Source organism: Scophthalmus maximus, chromosome 17, assembly GCF_022379125.1.
Source record: "Scophthalmus maximus strain ysfricsl-2021 chromosome 17, ASM2237912v1, whole genome shotgun sequence".
In the NCBI taxonomy this organism is placed as follows: domain Eukaryota; kingdom Metazoa; phylum Chordata; class Actinopteri; order Pleuronectiformes; family Scophthalmidae; genus Scophthalmus; species Scophthalmus maximus.
Genome location: NC_061531.1, coordinates 4,393,991 through 4,417,279, shown reverse-complemented (window position 1 = coordinate 4,417,279; position 23,289 = coordinate 4,393,991). Strand labels below are relative to the sequence as shown.

Genomic DNA, 23,289 nt, shown 5'->3' with positions numbered 1-23,289 from the left:
CACACACACGTTCCTACACTTCTCATCGTTTGCTGATATCAATCTAGAAGTGTGAGATTTTAAATAAGCACAGTACAATGTATGTGTCTTGCAAGATTTGCTCTCAGTTAAGTGCTTTGTGTCGAAACTGTTGCGTCAAGCTGCAACAGTTTGAATACTGTAATACTACTCTTCACTTGAACAGCCTCCCCCCTCAGACAACATGAGGTAATCATCGAAAACTGAATGACTTCATTTGCTAAGTGCACCCCATGGGTGTGGAGATGTCAAGATATAACAGGATAGGACATTATTCGTTCTCAATACAAAAGGGAGACGAGAATCCCATATAGTGCAAAGCCTCCCCTAGATATATGAATAATATTTTATAAGGATCTCAACAGTTCATAAAAACCGTCAGAGTAATTTACATGCGGCCATAGAATTTTACTTTCACAATTTGGCATTACTATAATAGTGGCCCTCTCTGAAGTGAAAAAGGATATCACACTTTCTTGCTACAGTGAGCTTTGATGCGAGTCCATCAAAATTAAAACACGACACGGGGTTAAAACCCGATCAATTTAACATTTTAATATGTATTTATTATAACAGATTTGAGCCTGGATGAAAGTTGTTGTATCACTCATTGCGCGAAGAAGCCGCACACAGGGGTCAGTGGGGGGCCTTAACCTCATCTCAGCTCCCTTGAACACTCGTAATTCTTCTGACCCATCCTCAAACCTTCTGTACACCGTTGGTCATTTGCACAAGATTTTATGTAAACTAACAGATGATGCATGCAAACTCCAGCTCCTTCAGTTGTAAAATCTCGATTTGTCTTGTGTGAATGAACCAGACTGTGCATCCTGCATTGATTTATAATGTGGAATTGCACAGACATTAATCCTATCACAGTGTAACAGTGTATGTTATTACTATCACTGTCCTACATAAAAAAAAGAAAGCTTCCTTATGATTTCCTTTTGTCTTTTGCCATTGATGGTACATCAATATGCCTGATGAAACTGTCCAATAGCCTCTCCGTGCCGTCGGCAGGTATCTCTCTCCATCACACACACACACACGCACACACACCGTGTGCACGTGCGTTCACCGTAAAACGTGATGGTGGCGGTCGCGTGATGGCTCGGGACGCAGCAAGAACCAATAACATGGACCGGTTGCGCTGTGCAGTTGGTCTGCGGAGTTTCACTGACAGAACCGGGTCCAATGGCAGCTGCGCGGAGGGGATTGTGGGTCGCGTAGTCCGACAGCGGAAGATGGGAGTGTTCCCGGCGATGGACGGCGGTAACGCGGTTTTACTACATATCCCAGAGTGCACTGCGGCGACAGCGTATTGCGATGCGAGCGAGAGAGAGAGAGAAGGGAACATTTAGGGATTTCGTCTGCAGTGTTTGAGCTGCGCTGTCGCAACAAAAAAAATATATATAATAATGGTAAGTCCACTAACTCAAAACAAACGCTTTTTAAAACGCCGTCGCACCAGCGAGTGTAAAATGACGTCGACATTCCGTCGGCGCTTGGCGGAGTTCGCCAAAGGCCGCTAGCGGCAGCGATCGCTGACAGAACATGGAACATTAGCTAACTTTAGCTAGCAAACAACCACTGGGGCTTGCTGCTCATCGCGGTTCGGAAGCGGCTGTTGGCGTGATGACGGTTGTTCGGGGAGCCGCGTCGAAAGCCGGCGTCCACGGGGACCTGACGGTTGTACCGCCGGCGGGTATTCTTCACGTTCTAACAGTTAGCCACATAGCTGTCAGTGTTAAACTTTGCTCCGTTCTGTGTGTGTGTGTGTGTGTGTGTCCGTGTGTCCGTGTGTTCCGCCCCCTCCTCCGTGTCGGGGCTCCTCTTTACGGGAATCTCCCCGCGTTTCGAGCTGACGGTCCGCATACCGTTCTCCTTACATCAGCGTCCAGTCTGTGCGGGTCGCTGCCTTTTCGGCCGTTGCTTCTCCCTCCCCTTCTCCCCGTGTGGCCGAGGGTCTGCAGATGTCGGTCACTTTCACGTCACGTCGATACGAGTTGGGCTGCTTTCCCCCGATGTTGTGATTCTCTCTTGCCTTTATCCAGCTGTGTGTGTGTGTGTGTGTGTGTGTGTGTGTGTGCGTGTGTGTGTGTGTGTGTGTGTGTGTGTGCGTGCGTGCACGCGTGCGTCCCTGGGGGATCCATAACTGAGCAGAAGGCATCAGTGCATCGGTGTGATGTACAGTATATGTACATTTTTATGATGCTGGGTTTCATATGAGAAACCTATTATTTCTCCTTTTTTGTGCAAACTTCCTGTGTTTTAGATGTTGCCGTCGAGTTTTGCTTGTGGCGTGTTGACAGGGATCCGACGAATAAGCATGAACACGGAATATTATTGAAAATTATGCATTCAATGTGGATTGTTCATATCATGACTTATACTTCCAGTATGTCACTTTTAATTTCTAGTATACTTTTCTATGCTATTCTGCGTTATACAATATAAAGCAGTGTTATGACAAGTGAAGAGACTCTTTTTTGTTTTTTCTTTTTTGGACTCACTGACTGACTGTACTTTTTAACTTCATAAATTCCGCGACTGCTGATCGAATCTGTGCTCAGAGACTCTCTATCTAACTATAAAAAGCTACCTGACCCAGTCGAGAAGCAAAAGCACAAAATGCTCTTCTTTGCTGTTAAAGCTTTCTGTGGAAGCGTTATGTTTGATTGTGCTGTTAGTTGAGTTGTGCCCCGAAACCGGGGAAGTGAGTCAGACCTCCATTCAATAACAGTAACTCAACTGAGCAATCTCCACGAGGAACTGACTTCTTCTCACTGCATTGATTGTTATCTTAGGGAGCCTTAAGCTGCGTTGTAGCTGCCGGCGTTTGACAATAATTCTTGGGCCAAATGTGGGTGGGTGTTTTTCCCCCTGTGTCTGTTAAAACATAAAGCCAACTTGTGGCTAGCATAATGCATCAATCCTGTTTTCAGTCAGGCTGCCGCAGTAATGCTGGTCTCCCTCCCACTCTTTTCCTCACTAATTCCCTTCATCTCCCCCCCCCCCCCCCCCCCCCCCCATTGCTCTTCCCAGGCCTAGCAGTCCACAGCTAGCTGCTAGTGTTTCCTCGTGAACCTGTGTACCCTTTGGGTGGCGAGACATCTCACTACAATCAATACTCCAGAGCAGCAGCAGCAGAAGCTGCGACCACAGCAACCATCTCCATCAGCCCTTCAACCCCCCCAGCAGACTCCAGCAGCGGGGTGAGAGACACTAGTGTGGAATGGCGAGAGAGATTTTAATTAGATACCCACACTGCACTTGTTTTATATGTCACAATCCTGTCATAATGACTGTTTTTGTTAAAAATAATTGATAGTTTAACTCCCATCATTTTTCTGTCCACCCATCCCTCCATTCTTCACTGCAGAGCAGCATGGAGGCGTCGTTTGGTCCAACCTTTGCAGCTGTGGCTGCTGGAGCCAAAGGTGGTAAGTCTTCTCTATTCTTAAAACATTCATTTCCACTACGTGTTTTTTTTCTTCTTGGTATACACTCGATAATTCTGACATTCACGTTTGTGAACTTGTCATATGTTTTCAGCTGAAGGGTCCAGCACCTACAAGCAGCATAGAAGAACTCCCTCTTCCTCCAGCACTCTAACCTACTCCCCCCGGGACGATGACGATGGAATGGTATATATATTTATATTTCCAGTCCAGTTTATATTTTCCAGTCCAATAAATAATAACTGTGAAAAGGTGTCTAAAAACTTGTGAACAAGATACACCTGACCTCTTCTTCCTTCCACTGCCTCCGCCGTCTCCTCAGCCTCTCATTGGCACACCTCGGAGGTCCGATTCAGCCATCTCCATCCGATCCCTTCACTCCGAGTCCAACATGTCCCTGCGCTCCACGTTTTCTCTGCATGAAGAGGAGGAGGACATGGTATCCTGCCCAGCACAAACACACTGTAGACAGTACCACAAACAGTACTTTCCAATTTGTGGTCTGAGGTTTTTAATATACTATATACTATTGTATATGACATCAATCATAATCATAAGCCCATAAGCGCATATATGGTAACATGCATACACACTTATTAAACATCTAAAAACACAATCAAAAGATTGTTTTGGGAATGAAAACCATAACACAAACTGAGTAAATGAACAGATCTGTGTATTTGTGCAGGAACCCCAGGTGTTTGCAGAACAGCCGTCAGTAAAACTGTGCTGTCAGCTCTGCTGCAGCGTCTTCAAGGACCCTGTCATCACCACATGTGGGGTAAGTTGACTTCAGTGAGTGAGTTTCATAACACCCTGTGAGGAACACGCTGAATTATTGAACACAGTAACCTCTCTAATGAGATGGCTGGCACTGCTTCTCTTTGGCAAGGCGTCTGATGTCAGCTGATGATGATGATGCTCCTCGTAGCTAGTTTCCAGGTTTGGGTCAGTCAGTGTTGAGCAGAGCTGAATCTTTGCAACACTCAGCTTTGAAAAAAGCTGCTCTCAGCAGTTGCTTGTCCCAAACAGAGAAGCAAACTTCAGTGACATCTCCTCAGAAAGAGAAAATCCTCAGGACATACAGTACAAGGGGTCTACTGAAATGGCTTTTCCAGGCCGATACCGAATACCGATTATTACTAATCTAAGAGACCCATAACCTATATTTGAAACCGATCTGTCTGCAGTAAAAAAGTGTCAAAAGGCGTAAACATTTTGAATAAGACAAACTCTTAGCACAAAACTTTGTTGAAATGCCTTAAAGCATATGTTTAATTCACTGAACCTTTCAACAAGACCTTAACTCACAAAGTACAGGGAACTATCAGCAGCATTATTATGAAGTTGAACAAGCAAACATGGACGGGACATTTCTAAAGTCCAGAGAGAAGTGACTGCGGCTGCATCAGAGCCAAATAAGCATATTTTAAAATTAAATTATTTCATCGGCAAAATGGCCAGAGCGATAAACGGTCGACCCCTAGTACGGTTCATAGACCAAGAGCAGAGGAAGGTTGCTGTAACTTTGAGCTGTTTGTTGCTTTGCAGCTCAATCATTTCCTGTTATAGGTTGTCAGACACATCAGCTGGTTCCAAATTAAGCAGCACAGCTAATGCGTCAAGTTCCTTTTGTTTACTTTCATCAAGTCCTGAAACCTCTCGCCTGAGGGAGTTTTGCAAAACTCACCAGAGTATTCAGCGTCACAGCAGGCTTTTGTTTTTGCAGAGTAGGAACATTTACAATGTTTTTCACACAATGCACAATTTTACTCTGTCCGGTTCGTGCAGCTCCACAGCAGCAACAAGGCGCCTTCACACATTTGTCCTTCTGAATGATTTGTCAGCTTCTTAGCAATTGACTCCCTCACTGGTCTAGGTCTTCTTCAAAATTTGCAGAAGAATGTTATCTTTATCATAGCACATTTGACCTGCAATGACATTTGTGATTTGCCTTTTTTTTTTTCATCATCATACAGCCAGTTTAATGCTAACTCTTTAGCAATTTAGAATGAACCCCAACCAAACACCTGCTCTGAAACCAGAGACACTTTGTATTTAAAGAGTTTGGAAACTACACCAGTGATAGTGAAAGTAATGGATTAAACAGTGTTTTTTGTCCACTCTAACTTAAGCTGCACACATAAGCATGTCCAGCTAAGTAGCTTTGTACAGTACCTATATAGTTACTCATAAAGAAATGCTACATAAAGAAAACACAAAACCTGATTATGAATGACACATCGACTGTGTCATATTCCCCCACTATGTCGAAACCTGTCCTCGTGCGTCAGAGTTTAGGCTGACTTCACCAGCAATGTCCTGCTCTTTATCTGATTTTGGGAAATTTCTGCACTTCAGCAAAATCTCAATCCGCGGACGCATAGATTTGAACGTTACTGAGTCACTGTCGTCATTATAAACTGTTCATGTGCTGAATGAGGAAGCGAGGTTGAGCACTAGCTGGGGTTGAGCATTTAAAAAAGACTTTGTTGTGTTAAAACGTATTATTATTGTTACTATAAAAATAAGGAAGTTAAACCACACCTGTTTTCCCTCCTTCCTCAGCACACCTTCTGCAGACGCTGTGCCTTGACTTCGGGTGAGGATGAAAGTGTTCTGGCGGGAGTAATGGACCAACATATGGTGCTATTAACATTAATAATGGCTATATTTCATGTGTTACAATAACCTCACCTATATGCTTGTACCGCTCGCAGACAAGTGCCCAGTGGATGCGGCTAAGCTAACGGTTGTGGTGAACAACATCGCAGTGGCTGAGCAGATAGGAGAGCTGTTTATCCACTGCAAATACGGCTGCAGGGCCACAGCCAGTGGCGCGGGAGGGGCCGCAGCCTCCAACAGCACGGTGGCCGGGAAGCCCGGAGCGTTCGAAGTGGACCCACTGGGCTGCCCGTTCACCATCAAACTGTCCTTACGGAAGTAAGGGCGAAAGATTTGAGAGGCCGCAGTAATTCTGCTGCTCCCATATGAATGTCATTTTTACACACTGTGAAACGGCAACAATTAAAAATGCTGTGACTGACTGAATTTTTTTCCCATCCCAACTCTCAGAGAACATGAGGCCAGTTGTGACTACAGGCCAGTCCGCTGCCCCAACAACCCCTCCTGCCCACCACTGCTCACCATGAACCTGGAGGCTCACCTCAAAGAATGCGAGCACATCAAATGTCCACACTCCAAATATGGGTGAGTCCTAAAAAAAACCAAAAAAACACAGGCACATGAAAAGCATTTCTGACATAGTATATGCGATTTAGAAATTAATTTTGGTGTCCATATGTCGCTCATTCGCAATCCCCTCATCTACCTACCATCAATTTGATTTGACAGCTGCACGTTCATCGGTAACCAGGACACTTATGAAACACATCTGGAGGTCTGTAAATTCGAGGGGCTGAAGGAGTTTCTGCAGCAGACCGACGACAGGTGAGCAGACCTGAATACAACTCAAAATATATTATTATTGTAGAACTAAATGTTCTACTAGACCTTTTCCGTCTGTTAAGAAGTTGTTCAGCACACCTCTGATCCGACCTTTGCCCCCGGCAGGTTCCACGAGATGCAGCTGACCCTGTCCCAGAAGGACCAAGACATCGCTTTCCTGCGCTCCATGTTGGGCAAACTCTCCGAGAAATTGGATCAGCTAGAGAAGAACATGGAGCTCAAGTTTGGTAAGATGCAGTTTGCGAGGAAGTTCCTTCCGTTTAGCATTTTATTCAGCCAAACTAGCCGGACTATGATTAAATTATTCCTCACAACATTCTGGGAAGTTATTTGCATGTTTACACACTAGTATTAGAACATTCAGGTCCCCTGAGCAGGTCTGTGGAGCGCCTTTCAGGGTTTTTTGCTCGGGTTTCAGATTTCTGGCTGATGGTGCTGATTGGGGAAATGGAAATTACTTGAATTTTAATTCAGCCAAGGGGGCTGGTTAGTCTCAGCCAGAATCTAAGTTTTACAAGAATTTGCCACATTAAGATTCAGGGCTCTCTGGTCGACTGTGTCTGTCTGTGTGTGTGTAAAATGTTAGTAGCCAAGCCCTGCCCCTGGATTAAACAGGCAGTGGAGCAGACCGAGAAGCTAGCGCGACTGTAAATGAGAGCAGAACGTGGTAGATAGCCCTAGGCGTATATTTACTTATATTACTTTTCATTTGTTGAAGGAGCTGTGAAAAATCCCTCAGGTGGAGGTCAGTTGGTATGTCGCTCGCTACAGAGTTGGCTGGCGTTTCCTCTCAACGCGGTCAGCTGTTGGAGCAGCAGCAGTGTCAGACTTTTAAAAACCCCTCTCCAAATATATCCAAAACAATTTTTCACCTTGAGTTTGGTTATGGAAGTTGGTATCTGGGGAGAGAAAGGTACATCGGTGTATCCCTAATTACCCGTTCTTTGTACTCAAAGTGCCGGTGTTTGTATTTCAGACATGTTGGATGAGAACCAGAGTAAACTAAGCGAGGACCTGATGGAATTTCGTAGAGATGCCTCCATGCTTAACGTAAGTGTGTGAGACAGTTGTATAGGTGAAAGTAGATGCTGAATTGGAAAACCAGAATTAAAAGTGATGGAGTTTAAATTAGCCAGCGTATAAAATGCTAAATATTCATGTTCTGTGTCCATGCAGGATGAGTTGTCCCACATCAACGCCAGGCTCAATATGGGAATTCTGGGCTGTAAGTATCTGCCCGTCTGTCCTGCTTTACGACATTTGGTAAACCACTTGCCATAACTGGACCCTGCCAAATTTGTTATTATTTCATCATCATTATGCTGATTTGCAATGCAAATTGTAGCTCTGACTGCCTTCTCTGGCTATTTGTTTGTCCTTCCTCTTTTCCCCCTGACTCCCACTCACCTTTCTTCTCCGACCTCTGTCCGTCTCTTCCGTCCCCTATTCCTCGCTTCCCAACTCTCCCATTTTCTTTCCTTTATATACTCTTTCCAATGGAAAAATGCATATCCAGTGTTTCCCATCTCTGTGCCTGTGTGTAGCGTACGACCCCCAGCAGATCTTCAAGTGTAAGGGGACATTTGTCGGCCACCAGGGTCCTGTCTGGTGCCTTTGTGTTTACTCCACTGGAGACCTGCTCTTCTCTGGATCCTCAGATAAGACTATCAAGGTAACATCAACACACAGGCACATACTCACACTCAAAGGGAATGAACAATGTCATGGTTAGACTGGCATTAGCACCAATGAACACAATTTCCTTGATGTTTTCATGAACTCAGTTGGTAGATGGTCTTCAAACACAACATAGACTTTGTGGACTATATTGTGCGTGCGTGCGTGAGTTACTCTTTGAAGCAGTGCTATTTTCAGCCTGAACACATTTTCACCCACCCACGTCCAGAGAGATTTTGATAACTTCTTTTTTGCCTACATTCCCTGCATTGGAAATATAACATTTCCAACTTTTTTCTATATAGACTTGCACAAGTGTTAAAGATGCACACACACACACACACACACACACACACACACACACATACACATACACACACACACACACACACACACACACACACACACACACACACAAACAAACAATGAAAAATGTATATGGTGAGGCAGGAAACTCCATGTAAGTTCTTACCTTTTAAAAGTTTGGTAATGAATCTTCTCCTTTCTCCTCAGGTGTGGGACACCTGCACCACCTACAAGTGTCAGAAAACCCTCGAGGGTCATGATGGCATCGTATTGGCTCTGTGTATCCAGGGGTAATTAAGATGCACAAGCACCTAAACATACGCACGCACACACACGTTGATCATGAGATTCAGGTCAACTTGAGTATGGCCAGCCGTTCCTTAAAGCATGACACTGTGCTGTTGTTTTTGTGTCCATAGAAACAGGCTATACAGTGGCTCTGCAGACTGCACCATCATTGTGAGTAATGTTCACTTCTCTGCTTACTCTTTTTTTAAAGGGAAAACTTGCACATTTTAATTGTGTCGAAAAGTTTCGATGAGTTATGTAACTGTGTTTTTTCGTCTCGCCGCCGTGCGTCTTGTGTAGGTGTGGGACATCCAAACCCTGCAGAAAGTCAATACAATCCGTGCCCATGACAACCCCGTTTGTACACTTGTCTCCTCCCACAACATGTTGTTCAGCGGCTCCCTCAAGGCCATTAAGGTACAGTTGTTGATGATGTATCAGCCAGTGTATGTCGTGTTGTTTCATCATTTTTTAAAGCTTTCTGCTCAGCCGTCACTTTATTTTGCACTTGTCAGGGTTTATTTTAGGTGCATTATTTCCCTAAAAAAACCAAAACACAGGTGTTGAACCAACCAGCTGCTTATTGTCAGTTACACATTGAAGAATGAGTTGTGAACCTGGCATTGGTTTCCTTCGAAGGAGCTGTTCATGTATTAGTGGGGGACCACAATATTCAATTTCTCTAAAACCAGCTTAATATTTTTTTTCGTGTTGATGGGACAGACTGGGTAATGAGAAGCTGATGTATAAGTTGAAACAAGATATTGCACTGAAAATGGATCCAAAAGTTAAGAATATCACCTTATTGTAACATGCAACTTGTATGTGCAAAATAGAGAAGAGGACCTAGGGTGGACCCCTGAGGCACACAAGATGTAAATATGGAGAGTCAGACAGGCTATTAGCATTCATTATTTGCACATGATGAATTCTGTGAGATCAGATAATTAAACCATGCCAGAGCTGAATCATATCGGTCTGTACTATACTGGAGGTGTATTAACCATATCAAATGATGCACAGGGATCAAGACATTAAGAGTGTAGCGCATTGATCATTGGTCATTAGCAGCCAAAGTATTGGTTGGCTCTGTAATCAAAAGGGTTTCAGATGAATCTCGATTGGCAAAAAAAAAGTTATCAGAGAGTTCTAAAATATACTGGTCAATTAAATAATGTGATCTGTTTTTAAGTGACCTTTGGTGTAAATTCAAGAGAAATCTGTTTACACAGAATTGCCAAAACATTATGTCACTGCAATCACCTGCCACTGACCTGGACAATTTGTGAAGAGATGTGGCTTAATGAGGAGGGGGAAAGTAAGGAGGGGGATGTATGTTGTCTTTGTGGTGATTGTGGTTCTGTGTGAGATCTTTGTGATGTCATTGCTCTCACACAGGGGCCTTCCTTTCTCGCCCACCTCGACTCTACCTCCTCCTGCTGTCAACCTGCTGCTAAGTGACCTTATGAACTGTTTTCAATACTGTTTTTCCACCCCAGCTCAGCTCTGTGTACAGCTGAGCTAAGCTGAGCTGTTGTGACTTACTGCAGATAAGTGTATTTGTGGAGTGTTGAATTGTTTTCAGGAAGCAGTTTTACCGAAAACCTTTGAAATGGAACTTTTTGTTCCCAAAAACTGCTGTCGAGATTTCTGAAATGAAGTGTGTTATTCTCAAGGGTCTTCTCTCGCATAGTTTGAAGTCAGTGAAACACCCCCCCCGGTAATTTCAGTTTCATTGAACCTCATGTTTGTGTGCATAGGTGTGGGACATCGTGGGCACAGAGCTGAAACTGAAGAAGGAACTAACCGGTCTGAATCACTGGGTGAGAGCACTGGTGGCTTCCCAGAACCACCTGTACAGTGGCTCATACCAGACCATCAAGGTAGGTGGAGGGGAGGGGGAGATGTAAGTGTTGTACATACACACACCCACACACAGTTCATATTCATGTTTGACTGTCCAGTCATAGCTAAGCAACCATAACTAGGCACAGAAGGCTCGTCAAGCTTCTTTCACATTTTTGAGTGGCGTGTATGAGGATGTAGTTGATTTTATTGCTTACTACCCACAGTGTTAACCTAATGTAATTACCAAAGACCAGGGGAGTATCTTTAACCATCCATGTTGTTATGTGGGGGGTCACAGCTTGTGTTAGAAAAACCCACACTGTTCAGGACTACACCAAGTTGCTAGTAAGTCAGAGTGTAGAGTAACACGAGCAGTGTTAGTGTGTTACCTCTCTCTCTGAAACGTGGAGTATAAATAATAAATATTACTGTTTTGTTGCTTGTCACGGCTCAGGTAATGTTAGAATTAATACAACATTTTTGATCACTTTGTATTTATAGAACTAACATGTATGCAGCCAACACAATCCACAGCTGAGGACAAGAAAGGAGAAGCTGCTCTTTTTGTTTTTAGTTTTTTTTATGAGACCAAACGATCCGATCTGAAATTTCGTGCACGCGCAGTGAAAGCCATTAGGACATATTGTGGCCAGTAATTAGTTTCTTTATATAAAAAGGATGTTGCGTCTCTGTCTGAGAGTAGCGTGTGAGTCTGTCTGTGTGTGTGTCCGTGTGTCCCACCGTCTTGCTGGAGTTGGTTGCTAATGAATACCTCGGGGACTCTGGAGAGACGAAGAGAGGGAGAGCAAGGAGAGAGAGGGGTTGGTTGTGGGAACGAGGGACGTCTGAGGAGGATGAAGAATGAGGAAAGGGGAGATGAAAGCGAAGATGAAGTAGACTGTTCACTTTTTTTTTTACGACGCCCGTAAGCGCGGCAGTTTGTCTCCAGACAGCAGTTAGTCGAGAGAAGACATTTAGAAAATGTTTTGCTCCAGAAAATGACTTTGACCGATGCTGCCAATATTCAGTGAAGAATGTCCCTTTGAGCAGCTGAGCAGTTAGGTAACTCTGACACAGATTACCTACAAAGTTCCCAGAAGACTGTTTAGTACCTGAATGTAGTTTAGTTGGAGTATGTGTTTTGAATGTTTTTTTATTAATTGGACCAGTGTTGTATAAAAAATAGTTTGCAGTGTTCAACAGCAGCTCCTGTAATCTGTTGATGTTTTTGCCTTTATTCGAAATGTAGAGAGAGAGAGGGAGGAAGGTTCAGGGGTGATTGTGAGACCCAAGATGTTTCATTGGCTGTGTCTGTGTCTGTTTTTACATCAACATCATCATCATCAAATTAACTAATTAAATTCCAAACCAATCAGGAAAGTGAACATACATACAGTATGTTATAAGAACTTTCTTTTTGGAAAACATTTCTTGGACTTAGTGTGGCTCCTGGTATATGGAGGGGATGGGGTTGTGTAACATTTGTTCTTTCAAACAATTGAAGCAGTATATACCCTATCATAATGGTTTCATGTTAAAATTGTAACGCCAATAATCAATATGTTCATGTTAACAATAGGTGACATTTCTGTTTGATATGATAGGGGGGATCTCATAGGGTTATTACTTTTTCCTAAAATCACGTTTTAATTTGACTTTAAACGCAATTCGTGACAATATATCAGACACTGAGAGTCTTTTCAGGGTTACATTGTGATTGGCCGACAAGGCTTGCCAGTTAATCTAGTGCTGACTGTGTTGCTATGGCGATGAAAGCTGACAACTTTCCGGTGTGTCACGCTGCTACACGATGTGTGTGTTCATCCTAACCCTGTCGAGGAGACTCACTCCCTGAAACATCCTCCTCTTTCTCTTCTAAAGTGCTTTTACTGAGCTTTATTTTAATTCGATTTGTTTTACCCATCACCCCCTCTGACTCGCTCTTCCCTCTTTCCCTGCCAGATCTGGGACATCCGCTCACTGGAGTGTGTCCACGTCCTGCAGACCAGCGGCGGCAGCGTCTACTCCATCGCCGTCACGAACCACCACATCGTCTGTGGCACTTACGAAAACCTCATCCATGTAAGAGAGAGATGCACTAATGTATCTCATCCGCTCTTCTGAGGCATGACGTCATTGTTAGAACTCGATGAGGATAATGGCGATGATGGTGATGAAGGTGCATTCCTCTGTCCTCTAGGTGTGGGACATTGAGTCTAAAGAGCAGGTGCGGACTCTCACGGGTCACGTGGGAACAGTGTACGCTCTTGCTGTCATCTCCACCCCGGACCAGACCAAAGTGTTCAGCGCCTCCTACGACCGTTCCCTCAGGGTGAGGATGGACACTTTTGGAAATATAAGCCTCCCTCCCTTTTCTCTCTTCACTTCCTTGCAGAGGTTTTGATGAGAAGCTTGATATCATGTCAATGTCTGAATGGTAAATACTGTATATGAGCCAGCAGCAGCCAGTTAGCTTAGCCTAGCATAGAAACAGGAAACTGGCTCCATTCAAAGCCACCCAGCACCTCTAAAGCTCACTGATGCTGTATCTCATTTGTTATGAAAAAAAAGACGGAAAAATCACTGACATGAATCACTGCACTGAAAACAAACAAAAACATATGATTTGTGTGGCTGTAACTGTATTCTCCTTAGATTTACCAGATGCATATTAATGGACCTTTCACTGATTCGTTGTTAAGGCTTAGCCAGTCAGATATTTACGCTTGTATAATCCTGAAAGAACAGCGCACCAGAGAATAAAAGCAGTTTAAATGTTTGTTCACGTGTTGTGCAGGTGTGGAGCATGGACAACATGATCTGTACCCAGACGCTGCTGCGACACCAGGGCAGTGTCACAGCGCTGGCCGTCTCCAGGGGACGCCTCTTCTCCGGAGCCGTCGACAGCACAGTCAAGGTACGACTGGCCGGCCTCCGTGTGTCACTGGACACGTCTGCTGGATCTTTTAAATTAACTGTTTTCTCTCTCTCGCTCTCAGGTGTGGACGTGCTAAACAGAGTCCAGTCGACCTCACACCTCCTTAACCTTTCCACGATTGTCCTCCATGGTGATTCTAACATCCGCAGACCAACAATAACCCCCCCAGACGCACTCCGCGATCAAAGCTGCATCGGAACTGTTTTATTAAGTGTTGCTTTTTTCTTTCTTTTTTTTACCTTACAACCAAACACGTCGACGACCTCCCCGAACTTCAGGATCCTGGGATCGGCTCCGGGTCATATTCCCCGGCGACCTCAGCGACTCGGTGCATTATGGGGCAAAACGAAGATGAGCTGCCTTACAACGCACAGCGCCAAAACTGAAATTGAATGAGCGCTGTACTCGCAGCAGGAAGCAGAGAGGATCGTGGGTGGCGAAGGTATTTTTTTCCCCTGCCTGCTTCCTGCAGATGCACCTGCCATTCAAGAACCGTACTGAGGATGCCTAATGTAAACTGTTCAAATGAGGGTAACGGCTGGTTTCACAAACGCAGAGGGTGCCACACACAGAAATCCCAGAATCCACAAGCTCAAAGTTATGACTTTTAAAAAGGTCATTTAAATTGCAACTAGGTTATTTTTTGCAAATTAAGCAGCATCAGTTTTATGCTGAAATAATTGTGAACAGTGCTTTTATGAGTCAGGCCACGTTGAGCCACACAAAGTCAATCTCTTCCCACTAACTTCCCTTTAGTGGTCAGAGGTCAAAGGTGCCTATTTGAAAGGCTAGAGTAACCATGGCAACACATGCAGGTCACCATGTGATTGTGGGATTTTCCCTGATATATATATATATATATATATATATATATATATATATATATATATATATATATATATATATATATATATATATATATATACATATATATATATAAAGATTGAAACTTAGCTGTTTTCACATTAATATTAACCATAAAACGTGCTTCTTCTCGGTCCTACTTCTGCCTGGTCGTTGTTATTATTCATAACTTAATGTCAAGATTTTTAGTCTGGACTGATGTTCTTCATCGTCGCTTATTTCTTAAGGTAGTCGTGACACCAGAGAACATAAACATGCAGACAAAGAAGTAGGACAGTGTTCAATTTCTCCACGTGGCTCCGTGTAGTGCCAACGATGCAGGGTGACTTCATCAAAAACCGGCCAATGAATGACTTTGTACTTTTGTCTGTAAAAAAGAAAAGCGAGTGGGAACTTGAAACAGGGCAGGACTGCAAAGGAAGAATATGTTTTCTATTTTTCCCTTAGTGAACTACAGGTGTAAAAGTGGCCTTAAGCTCGATTTGGTCCTGACGGACTGTGTTAAATGAATTCTCCATGGTTGTTTCAGACCAGCGAGTGTAGAGCAGCTTGTAAAAAATACATTTCCAGTTCTTAACAGACGATATCATGACGTCGTCTTAACTTTCCTTTGTCCGTTACAGAGGAACAGAATCTTCTTCTCACCATCAGTGTTGGCCATTTCAGTTTTGTGAAACCAGCCTTTATTTAAAAATCCACAACAACCTTTTACTAAGTGAAGACTTTAAAGAGAAAGACAGATCTATAGATTGATTTACTGAGTTTTATATTGGTGCCATGCTTGTATTCACAGCCGCTCGACAGTTGTACAGTTGTGTAAAGTAACGAGAGAGTGGCGAGCCTGGACGCGACTCACACTGGCCTACGTAACGGAGACGCAGGAGGCCGTCTGTGTGCATGTATGTGTCTGTTACCGTGTTACACGTTTCAACGAGTGCCATACGTGTGGATGAGAGGAGTCGAGGAAAGACTGTAACGATGTGCATTTCTCCCCTCGCTCTGTCCCTCCCCCTCCCTCCGATCTCTGCCTTCAGCTGGTCAGAGTCAACATCGGCCACAGACAAACACTTTACTTCACTGTAGACTCGATGAAGTGAAGGCAACTGGGTGTGTAAACCTCAAAACTCCCAGGGAGCTACAGCGAAGCCCTGTTTTTTCCAAAAGTATATTTGAGTGCCCACATTGGGTTGAAACTGTAAAAAAAAAAAAAAAGACTAAATACGCGCGGGAGGGTCGTTTTTAGGTTAATGAGATCACTGCTACGAATCCAGACACTACAGATGTTCGGAGATATTACTGTACGCTTTCATTTCATCGCACATCTGGCCCTCACTTCCTGTAAGCCTCAGTGAGGGGGGGAGGGATGCTCACTGGTCAGTGTCAGTGATTTCTTATTGTATACTTGTAATCATGTAAGCCTGAGTTGATCGTCGATCAATATAACTGTTGTACACTTTGATTCGAGTTGGGCCGATTTATTTCCGCAATTAAAACTTCAGCCGCTTCTTATGCCAAAGAGCATGTGGACATTGTGCATGAACATTTTTTTTTTTATCGGGAATTTAGTTTTAGTCTAAAAAACAACAACAAAAACAAACGCAATGTCTACTTGCTGGCTTTCTAGGAGCTTTAACGCGCATCTAATGGTCCTCATTGTTCATATTTAATGTCCGTCCTGAAACCAACACATGGGTTACGACTTTCCCAATATACAAACCTCCTGTTATCGTGTCATCAAAGTTCCAATGTCGTGTGATGAAGACCATGAGATGCAGTTGAAAGCAGAGGAAAAGGCTCTTTAGAAGGTGTCGACTTTTTTCCCCCCTTTTGGCCAAGCATGTGCAATGTTCATGTACCAATAATAACTGAATATTTTAGGTTAATATATTTCAGCTAAACTTTTTTTTAAACTTTGCCTTTTCTACTAGTTTATCTCTTTACAATCCTAGGAATATGTAGATATCATTCCAACTTCTTTAAATGTGCAAGCGGCGACAAAAGGGTCTTAAGTTGTTTCAAGGTCACCGGAGGTGAATGCAGCCGTGAACGCAGTCGCGTGTCGCCCCCTGGAGGAGCTCCCCTGAAAACGTCACAACCACACAAAGGAGGCCGAGGACAGCGGCGTTTTGTATATAACATTTATTTATTCAGAGCAGATGGCCATAAGATGCAGTCACTGCAAGCACACACCACTGTCCGCTCACGCTCACGCTCACACACAGGCTTCATACAGTCGAAAGCAGAGCAACACGTAAACACACGCTCAGCTCATCGAGGACTCGCACACGGTCGCTGCAGAGCGGAGGAGACACCAGGCCAAAATCTGTTCAGATCAGCACAGGTGGGAAATTAAATAAAAAACAGTTTGACTTTTTTGTCTTCTTTTCTTTCCATAACGAAAAAAAATATTAACATGAACCACTTTTGCTCCACGACATATTTGACCATCTGTTTTTTTTTGTTTTTTTTAACCATCTGGGGTATTTCATCTTTGTAGCCTGACCTGAAGCCCACCCTCACCTCAGCCCCACACATACACACACACACACACTTCAAAATAGCGCCTACAACATGAGAGATGACCTATGTGAGACCAACGTAAGGAAGGAGGAGAAAAGGCAAAGTGTTGCTCTGACACGGCGGGCCGACGTCTGTAAACTTCAGCTGTCGGGGCGGAGGCGTTGTCGAAAGCTACCATGGTAGTTATGATGCCCTGCATCACAGAGTTTACCAGATTAACGTCATTTTATGCTGTCAATTTCAGATAACCATTGTGTTTGACATGCTTTCCTGCCAGATTTTTTATTTTCTAACAGATTAAATTTGACACGTGTTGTAGTCGGTAAAATATAATGTATTACTCAATTCACTAACAGGACAAAGGTTAGTGAAAACCGCAGCGGTTCATTTTCACACGAATCAAATCAACAAGATGATCATTAGTGAGCTGGTTATCTTATTTCCCCCCTTAATCAGGTCTTCACGCAAAGCTAAGCTCACCTTTGTTCACTCAGACGTAAGCGCGGTGTCAGTCTTCTCATCTGACTCAAGGGAAGAAAGTGTGTGAGACTATTTTATCACTACCTTCAATGTTCTGACAACGTAGTGCAGCAAACTTGGGAGACGCAGATGTTGCAGGTTGTGTTATTGGAATAAATCGCTAACTGTCCAATCAGGTGGAAAAGACTTGCAAGTGGTGGAAAAGATGTCACTATTGACTATTTGTTTTTGTGTGTAGATCTAATGACTTTTTATAACTTCAATGCCTCCGCTCCGACGACGGCTGTGAAAGGACACATCGTGTTTTCGGGTTGTGCGTTCGGCATCTTAGCACCGCCTCGGGGCAATTTCTTTAAAGTTGAGCTTGAACCTTGACTGTGATTTTGATTTTGTGTTAAAAGGTCAAAGGTTAAGGTTACTGCGACATCTCGTCCTTCCCTTTTTTTTTTTTTTGTCCATGCGGTATCTCGGGAATTTCATCATTCCGTCTGGCACCAAAGTCCACTTGGACTGATGAGATGTAGCTGGTCAAAGGTCACTGGGACCACAACGGGAGACCATGTGACCATATCTCCTGCAATGTGACTGGTTGTTGGAAGCTCACAGTACAGTGCGTACTGCGAGGCGGCGTCTCTAGTTTCATGATGAGGAAAGAGAAAGATCCCCACATTTTGTACATACCCATCTACTGTATTGTAGTCAGACCAACATCACAAAGCAAGGCACATGTTTCAAAGGAAAAAACAAACAACTGAATATTGCATTTAAGACAATAAAAATAAAAAAATCATACAACTTACCAACAAGAATTGCTCGCATTTTACACATTGCCACACCTGGACACATGTAGGCAGAGGAGGGGGGGGAAAAAAAGATAACTTCCTGGAAATATCCCGACATGGTATCCTACAATGATCAGCTCAGACCACTTAAGCATGGAGAAGCAAACGGACTCAACACTCATATTAGATCTGTTCACTTTGAAAAATAGTCTTCAGGGTGACACACACACACACACACATCATAAATACACTTTGTTTTTGTTTTTTTGCAAATATCCATATATATATAATTTCTATGTGATCATAATTTAAATACCACAACTATTCTCTGGATTCTTATTCATCGATATAAGGAGTGCGGCCGCTGTGGGACTGTGAAACCGAGATCTTGTTAATGGACCAAGGTGCAAACTTGAGGAACTTAACGTTGCACGGGGGGAAAAAACAAACAAACATCCGGCTTCACTAGGTCCCGACCGCCGCTTGCTCCATCTTGACACCTTTTTTTCTTCAAATCTCATGAAAAACGCCGTCATGGCAACACACTGTGCGGTAGCCACGGTGATGCCTGATGAGGATGGCGGGGGAGATGATGTAGATTGTCATGGCAGCAGGGGGGCGGGTGGTTGGGAGAGAGTGCGATGAGGGAGGTAAAGAAGGAAGAGTAATCAGCTGAGGTGTGAGGGAGGGGGTTCGTTTTTTTCTTTTTCTATCCTGCAGAAATTAATCAAAGTTAAATATTTGACAAGAATGATTCAATGCAGGAATCTGAAAAGTAGGGATGCACCACACTGGGCTGATACGGATGTTATTAACTGGATTGGCTATAGGTCACATGGTACCAGTCCACATTAAATACAGTCATTGCATCACTGGAATTCAGTATAAATTCAGTATTGCCTGACTTGAAAACGATTCCAGTAAATTCCCCCAAAATAGAGTTTACAGATTCACGTATGACACCAGAAGGCTGTTTTCACATTCATCCGCTGGAGGGCCGACGTTTCCCCTGTGCTCACCGCAAATCTTGTAAATCTGAGTGTAACACGCAGTTGTGCCAGCAGGAGTTTGTGACATCACAACGGGCTCCGGCAGCCAATCGTTGGTCCGACCGTACACAACTTAAATAAAGGTGGAAACTGGAATCCTTCAATGCACGTGAACTGCATTTTTTAAAAAGTTTCCGCAGTTCAACTACGTAGTAGAGAGAAGAAATCTTTAGGATAGTCATGGATTCTAGATTAAAAAAAAAAATTAGATGAGGTTGTTTTAAATTATGAAATCATGTTAGAAAAACGTAATGTTCAAATGAGAGTATTTTTTATTCTAAAAGACGTTTGAATAACGAATGCGCTAACGTTGGATTGGTGATCCGTATCAGCAAAAGGGAAAAAGCTGGATCGGTGCATCCCTGCTTTAAAATGTCTGGAAAGGAATATTCACCACGTCAAAGATTTTCAGCGTCTGAATTTCAAAATCAAAAAGTCAGTCGGCTGTTTCTCTTTGTGTCTGGGTGAGGCTGGGTCCACTGGCACTGCTCCCTCTCTCTCCGGACGGAGGGCTCGGGCTCTGGTGCTTGTGTTGTATTGTGCAGGGGGAGCTTGGACCGTGTGAGGCTGATCTGACCTCTGACCTCCTGAGGAACTCTACTGCCTCCTACCTGGCCTTGTGCCCCCAAACTCTTTCAAATGCATCCTGAAATCTTCCTTTGATGCCAACATGACCTAACATCTGCTTTCCAAGTCATCCTGCTTTTGCCATTTGTCTCTCTCCCTCCATTTCCCTCAGTTTAGTTTATATTGTGCAGGCTCCCGTGTGTGTGTGTGTGTGTGCGTGCGTGCAAGCTAGCTGCATGTGTCATTGTGCTTCTCCTGTGTGTGTGTGTGTGTGTGTGTGTGTGTGTGTGTGTGTGTGTGTGTGTGTGTGAGTGAGTGAGTGAGTGTGTTGAGGGTGATGACGAGGATGGATGCAGCCAGGACAGGAAACTGGATTGGATCAGGAAATTCCAACGATCCACGAGCTGAACCCAGACGTTAACATACACACACCTGTCAAAAGGTCCCTACACTCATAAACATACACATACGTGCACACACACACACGCCCACACACGCACACGCACACACACACACACACACACACACACACACACACAATTGAGGAGCTGAATAGTCTCGTTTTGGTCACAGATAAAAATGTTTCCACCAAGTCATTTACATCGTCACAACACCAGAGGTCACCATTCCACACAGAACCAAGACATCAAACCAAAGCGCTAGAGTTTCATATTTATCGGTATATTATATATTAGTGTGCTAATGCAGGACTTTTTCAGTAGATATAAACTCTCCATGCTTAGAATGTACACATACCATACTATATGATTCATCACACAGTTGGTTTTTTTCAGTCGTTATTAGTTTCGTTTGTTTGTTCGAGTCCACACGGGGTCCATAAAAGAGCCATGTGTTGATTGCAGTCTCCTCCATTTTGTTTCATTTCTTCATCTCTCTGTCTGAGGAATTTTTTTTCTTTCTCTCTCTTCATCGGTCCTTTTTGGTCCTTTTTTTTTAAACCTCTCTCTTTTCAGTGTCTCGCTCTCGATCCACTGTCTCTCTCTGCCACATGTCCCATCCACACCCCGTGTCACCGCTACATCATCCCTTTCTCCATCAGCAATGGCGGAGGAGAGGAACAGGAGGATGAAGGAGGCTTTTCCAGAGCAGCGAGCGATGGATGGATGGACGGACGGACGACAGCGAGAGTGGGGAGGGGATGCGCACAATGCAAGAAAAGCGGCTGAAGAGATGGAGAGAGAGAGACAGGGTGAGAGAGATAGAGAGGCATTGTTGCCCATTGTGCCATCTGAGTCAGTCCTGCTGAGGCGTTGCCGTGGAGACATGCTGACGGGTGTCCGTGGTTACTCCAACATGGCGTCCAGCTGGTCGGCCAGGTCATCGAACATGCTGCCGATGTCGTCCAGGATGCTGACCGTGGTCTTCTGCTCGGTCACAGAGCTAGACACAGATACGCACACGCGCACACACACACACACACACACACACACAGAGCGAGTGAGAGAGAGAGAGAGAGGGAGGACTATTAAAACAAAGGTTTCAAACAGAAGAAGCTTCTCATTTGTTGCCGACTGACATGGCACCTGTCGCTGGCAGATTTGAGCTGGAGCTTCAATGCTTTCTCCGGCTAATCATTTCATCGTTTTGAGTTGCCTCGCAATAAACCCACAAATTCTTACATATGCACCTGATGTCTTACATATCTGATATCATACTAAATATCTGAGGCTAAAGTTACATGTCTCTGGTGCATGCTTATCGTCCTCACCCTATGACCATGCAATCAAATAAAGCAATGTAGAGCTATTTAGTTAGCTAGTAATGCACATATACAGTATATATATATATACACACACACACACACACACAATATGTAGTCTATATATACAGTATATACACAGTGTATATTATATATATATATATATATATATATATATAAATTTCTTGTCTTAAAACAGGAGTGGAGGTATAGGATGAGCAGTAATCCTGCTGATTGTTGAAATTTAATTTTACTGTGGATTTCTTTACCATGGAAGCTCAGCATAAAAAAATTAAAAATAAAGAATTCCATAGTATTTTGTCGGTCTGGGACATTTAAAGAGTTAACAGGCTGTGGCTAAGGGGGTTTGGTGATTGGTCAATCAGAGTTTTGCAGATTTTTGGCCAATCACTCTCTAATGACTACTCTCATCCCCTGTCAACACAGGACTGTCCCTGTCCTGACCGATGGTCCTGACACTGACAGTTTGGGAATCCTGTGGAGGCTTTTTCCTCAGAGGAAACGTGTTGTCAACGTATTGTCATGTTTGATTTAAAAACATGAAAACATCAGCTAAAATATCCTGCCAGGTACAGACATTAAATCCTATTAATGCACTTTGTATTTGTCACACAATGATCCATGACCATTTGCACCATCTGCCATGTTATAGCACTCTGAGTGAAGCCAACAGCCTTGTGTTTGACACTGTGTTTGTGAGTGTGTGTACATGAGACTGTGTGTGTGTGTGTGTCTGTGTTCCTTACTCTTCCTGCCGCAGGATCTTATCCTCCACAGCCCGCAGAGCTGCGGCCAGCGATGCGCTGGTCTCCTCCAGCTTCTGATGCACCAGAGACTCCACGCACAAGTCCGGCGTGGTTGTTGCAACCGGCGTCGTCACCCCGCCGCCGACCATCCCGCTGTCCACAGACACCCCACCGATGGAGGACCGAGGGGGCTTGACGGGCGGCGGGGTCGGACTGGGAGTGGCTGGGGTCTGGGGCGTCTGTGGTGTGGTAGGGGTCTGCGGGGTGTGGGGGCTCTGGGAAGACGGGCTCGGCGGCTTGGCATTCGGTAGGCTGGGAGTGTTGGAGGGAGGGAAGGAGGGGGGCGAGCTGGTCTGTCGGGTCACCGCAGAGTGCTGTTTCACTGGGGCGGGGGCCGGGTTCGGGGAGGGGGGGCTGGTCATTGAGTGGATGAGCTTGGTCGGTTTGGGCGCCGTTGGCGGCGGCACTGGTTTGGGCGAGACCGGCGGAGGGATCTTCTTTCCTTCCCCTACGGAGAGAGAACGAGAGAGTGAGAA

General features: G+C 44.3%; 2 protein-coding genes across 16 annotated transcripts in view; one reads left to right on the top strand and one right to left on the bottom strand.

The window, feature by feature from the left end:
- The first annotated feature begins 1,281 nt into the window (after positions 1-1,281).
- traf7 (TNF receptor-associated factor 7) lies at positions 1,282-14,866 on the top strand. Of its 4 annotated transcripts, none has more exons than XM_035614701.2 (22): positions 1,282-1,439; positions 3,064-3,233; positions 3,406-3,458; positions 3,574-3,665; positions 3,802-3,918; positions 4,168-4,260; positions 6,048-6,081; positions 6,200-6,422; positions 6,555-6,689; positions 6,834-6,929; positions 7,053-7,174; positions 7,924-7,997; positions 8,124-8,172; positions 8,492-8,619; positions 9,138-9,220; positions 9,350-9,389; positions 9,519-9,635; positions 10,979-11,101; positions 13,029-13,148; positions 13,267-13,398; positions 13,864-13,983; positions 14,066-14,866. In XM_035614701.2, exons 3-22 carry the CDS (start codon positions 3,407-3,409, stop codon positions 14,078-14,080), a joined length of 1,965 nt encoding a protein of 654 aa, XP_035470594.1. In that variant the 5' UTR covers positions 1,282-1,439; positions 3,064-3,233; position 3,406; the 3' UTR covers positions 14,081-14,866. The 4 variants fall into 4 exon arrangements, with proteins under 4 accessions (XP_035470594.1, XP_035470592.1, XP_035470593.1 ...); XM_035614699.2 differs by having other exon boundaries at positions 3,406-3,461; XM_035614700.2 differs by having other exon boundaries at positions 3,401-3,458.
- A 2,126-nt stretch (positions 14,867-16,992) lies between these two features.
- The window catches only part of caskin1 (CASK interacting protein 1), a 94,928-nt gene continuing 88,631 nt past the window's right edge, over positions 16,993-23,289 (bottom strand). For all 12 annotated transcript variants that reach the window (XM_035614683.2, XM_035614685.2, XM_035614687.2 and 9 more), the window contains 2 exons: positions 22,754-23,261; positions 16,993-21,667 (listed from right to left, as the gene is read on the bottom strand). In XM_035614683.2, the coding sequence (XP_035470576.2) occupies positions 21,571-21,667; positions 22,754-23,261 (605 nt within the window). In that variant the 3' untranslated portion in view covers positions 16,993-21,570. The remainder of the gene's footprint in view (positions 21,668-22,753; positions 23,262-23,289) is intronic.

Excerpts from the sequence above, each read along its gene's own strand:
- traf7 (XM_035614699.2), top strand. The coding sequence starts at position 3,407 with ATGGAGGCGTCGTTTGGTCCAACCTTTGCAGCTGTGGCTGCTGGAGCC. Across the intron at positions 3,666-3,801 it reads GGGACGATGACGATGGAATG|CCTCTCATTGGCACACCTCG; the intron begins GTATATATATTT and ends CCGTCTCCTCAG. Across the intron at positions 9,636-10,978 it reads GCTCCCTCAAGGCCATTAAG|GTGTGGGACATCGTGGGCAC; the intron begins GTACAGTTGTTG and ends TTGTGTGCATAG.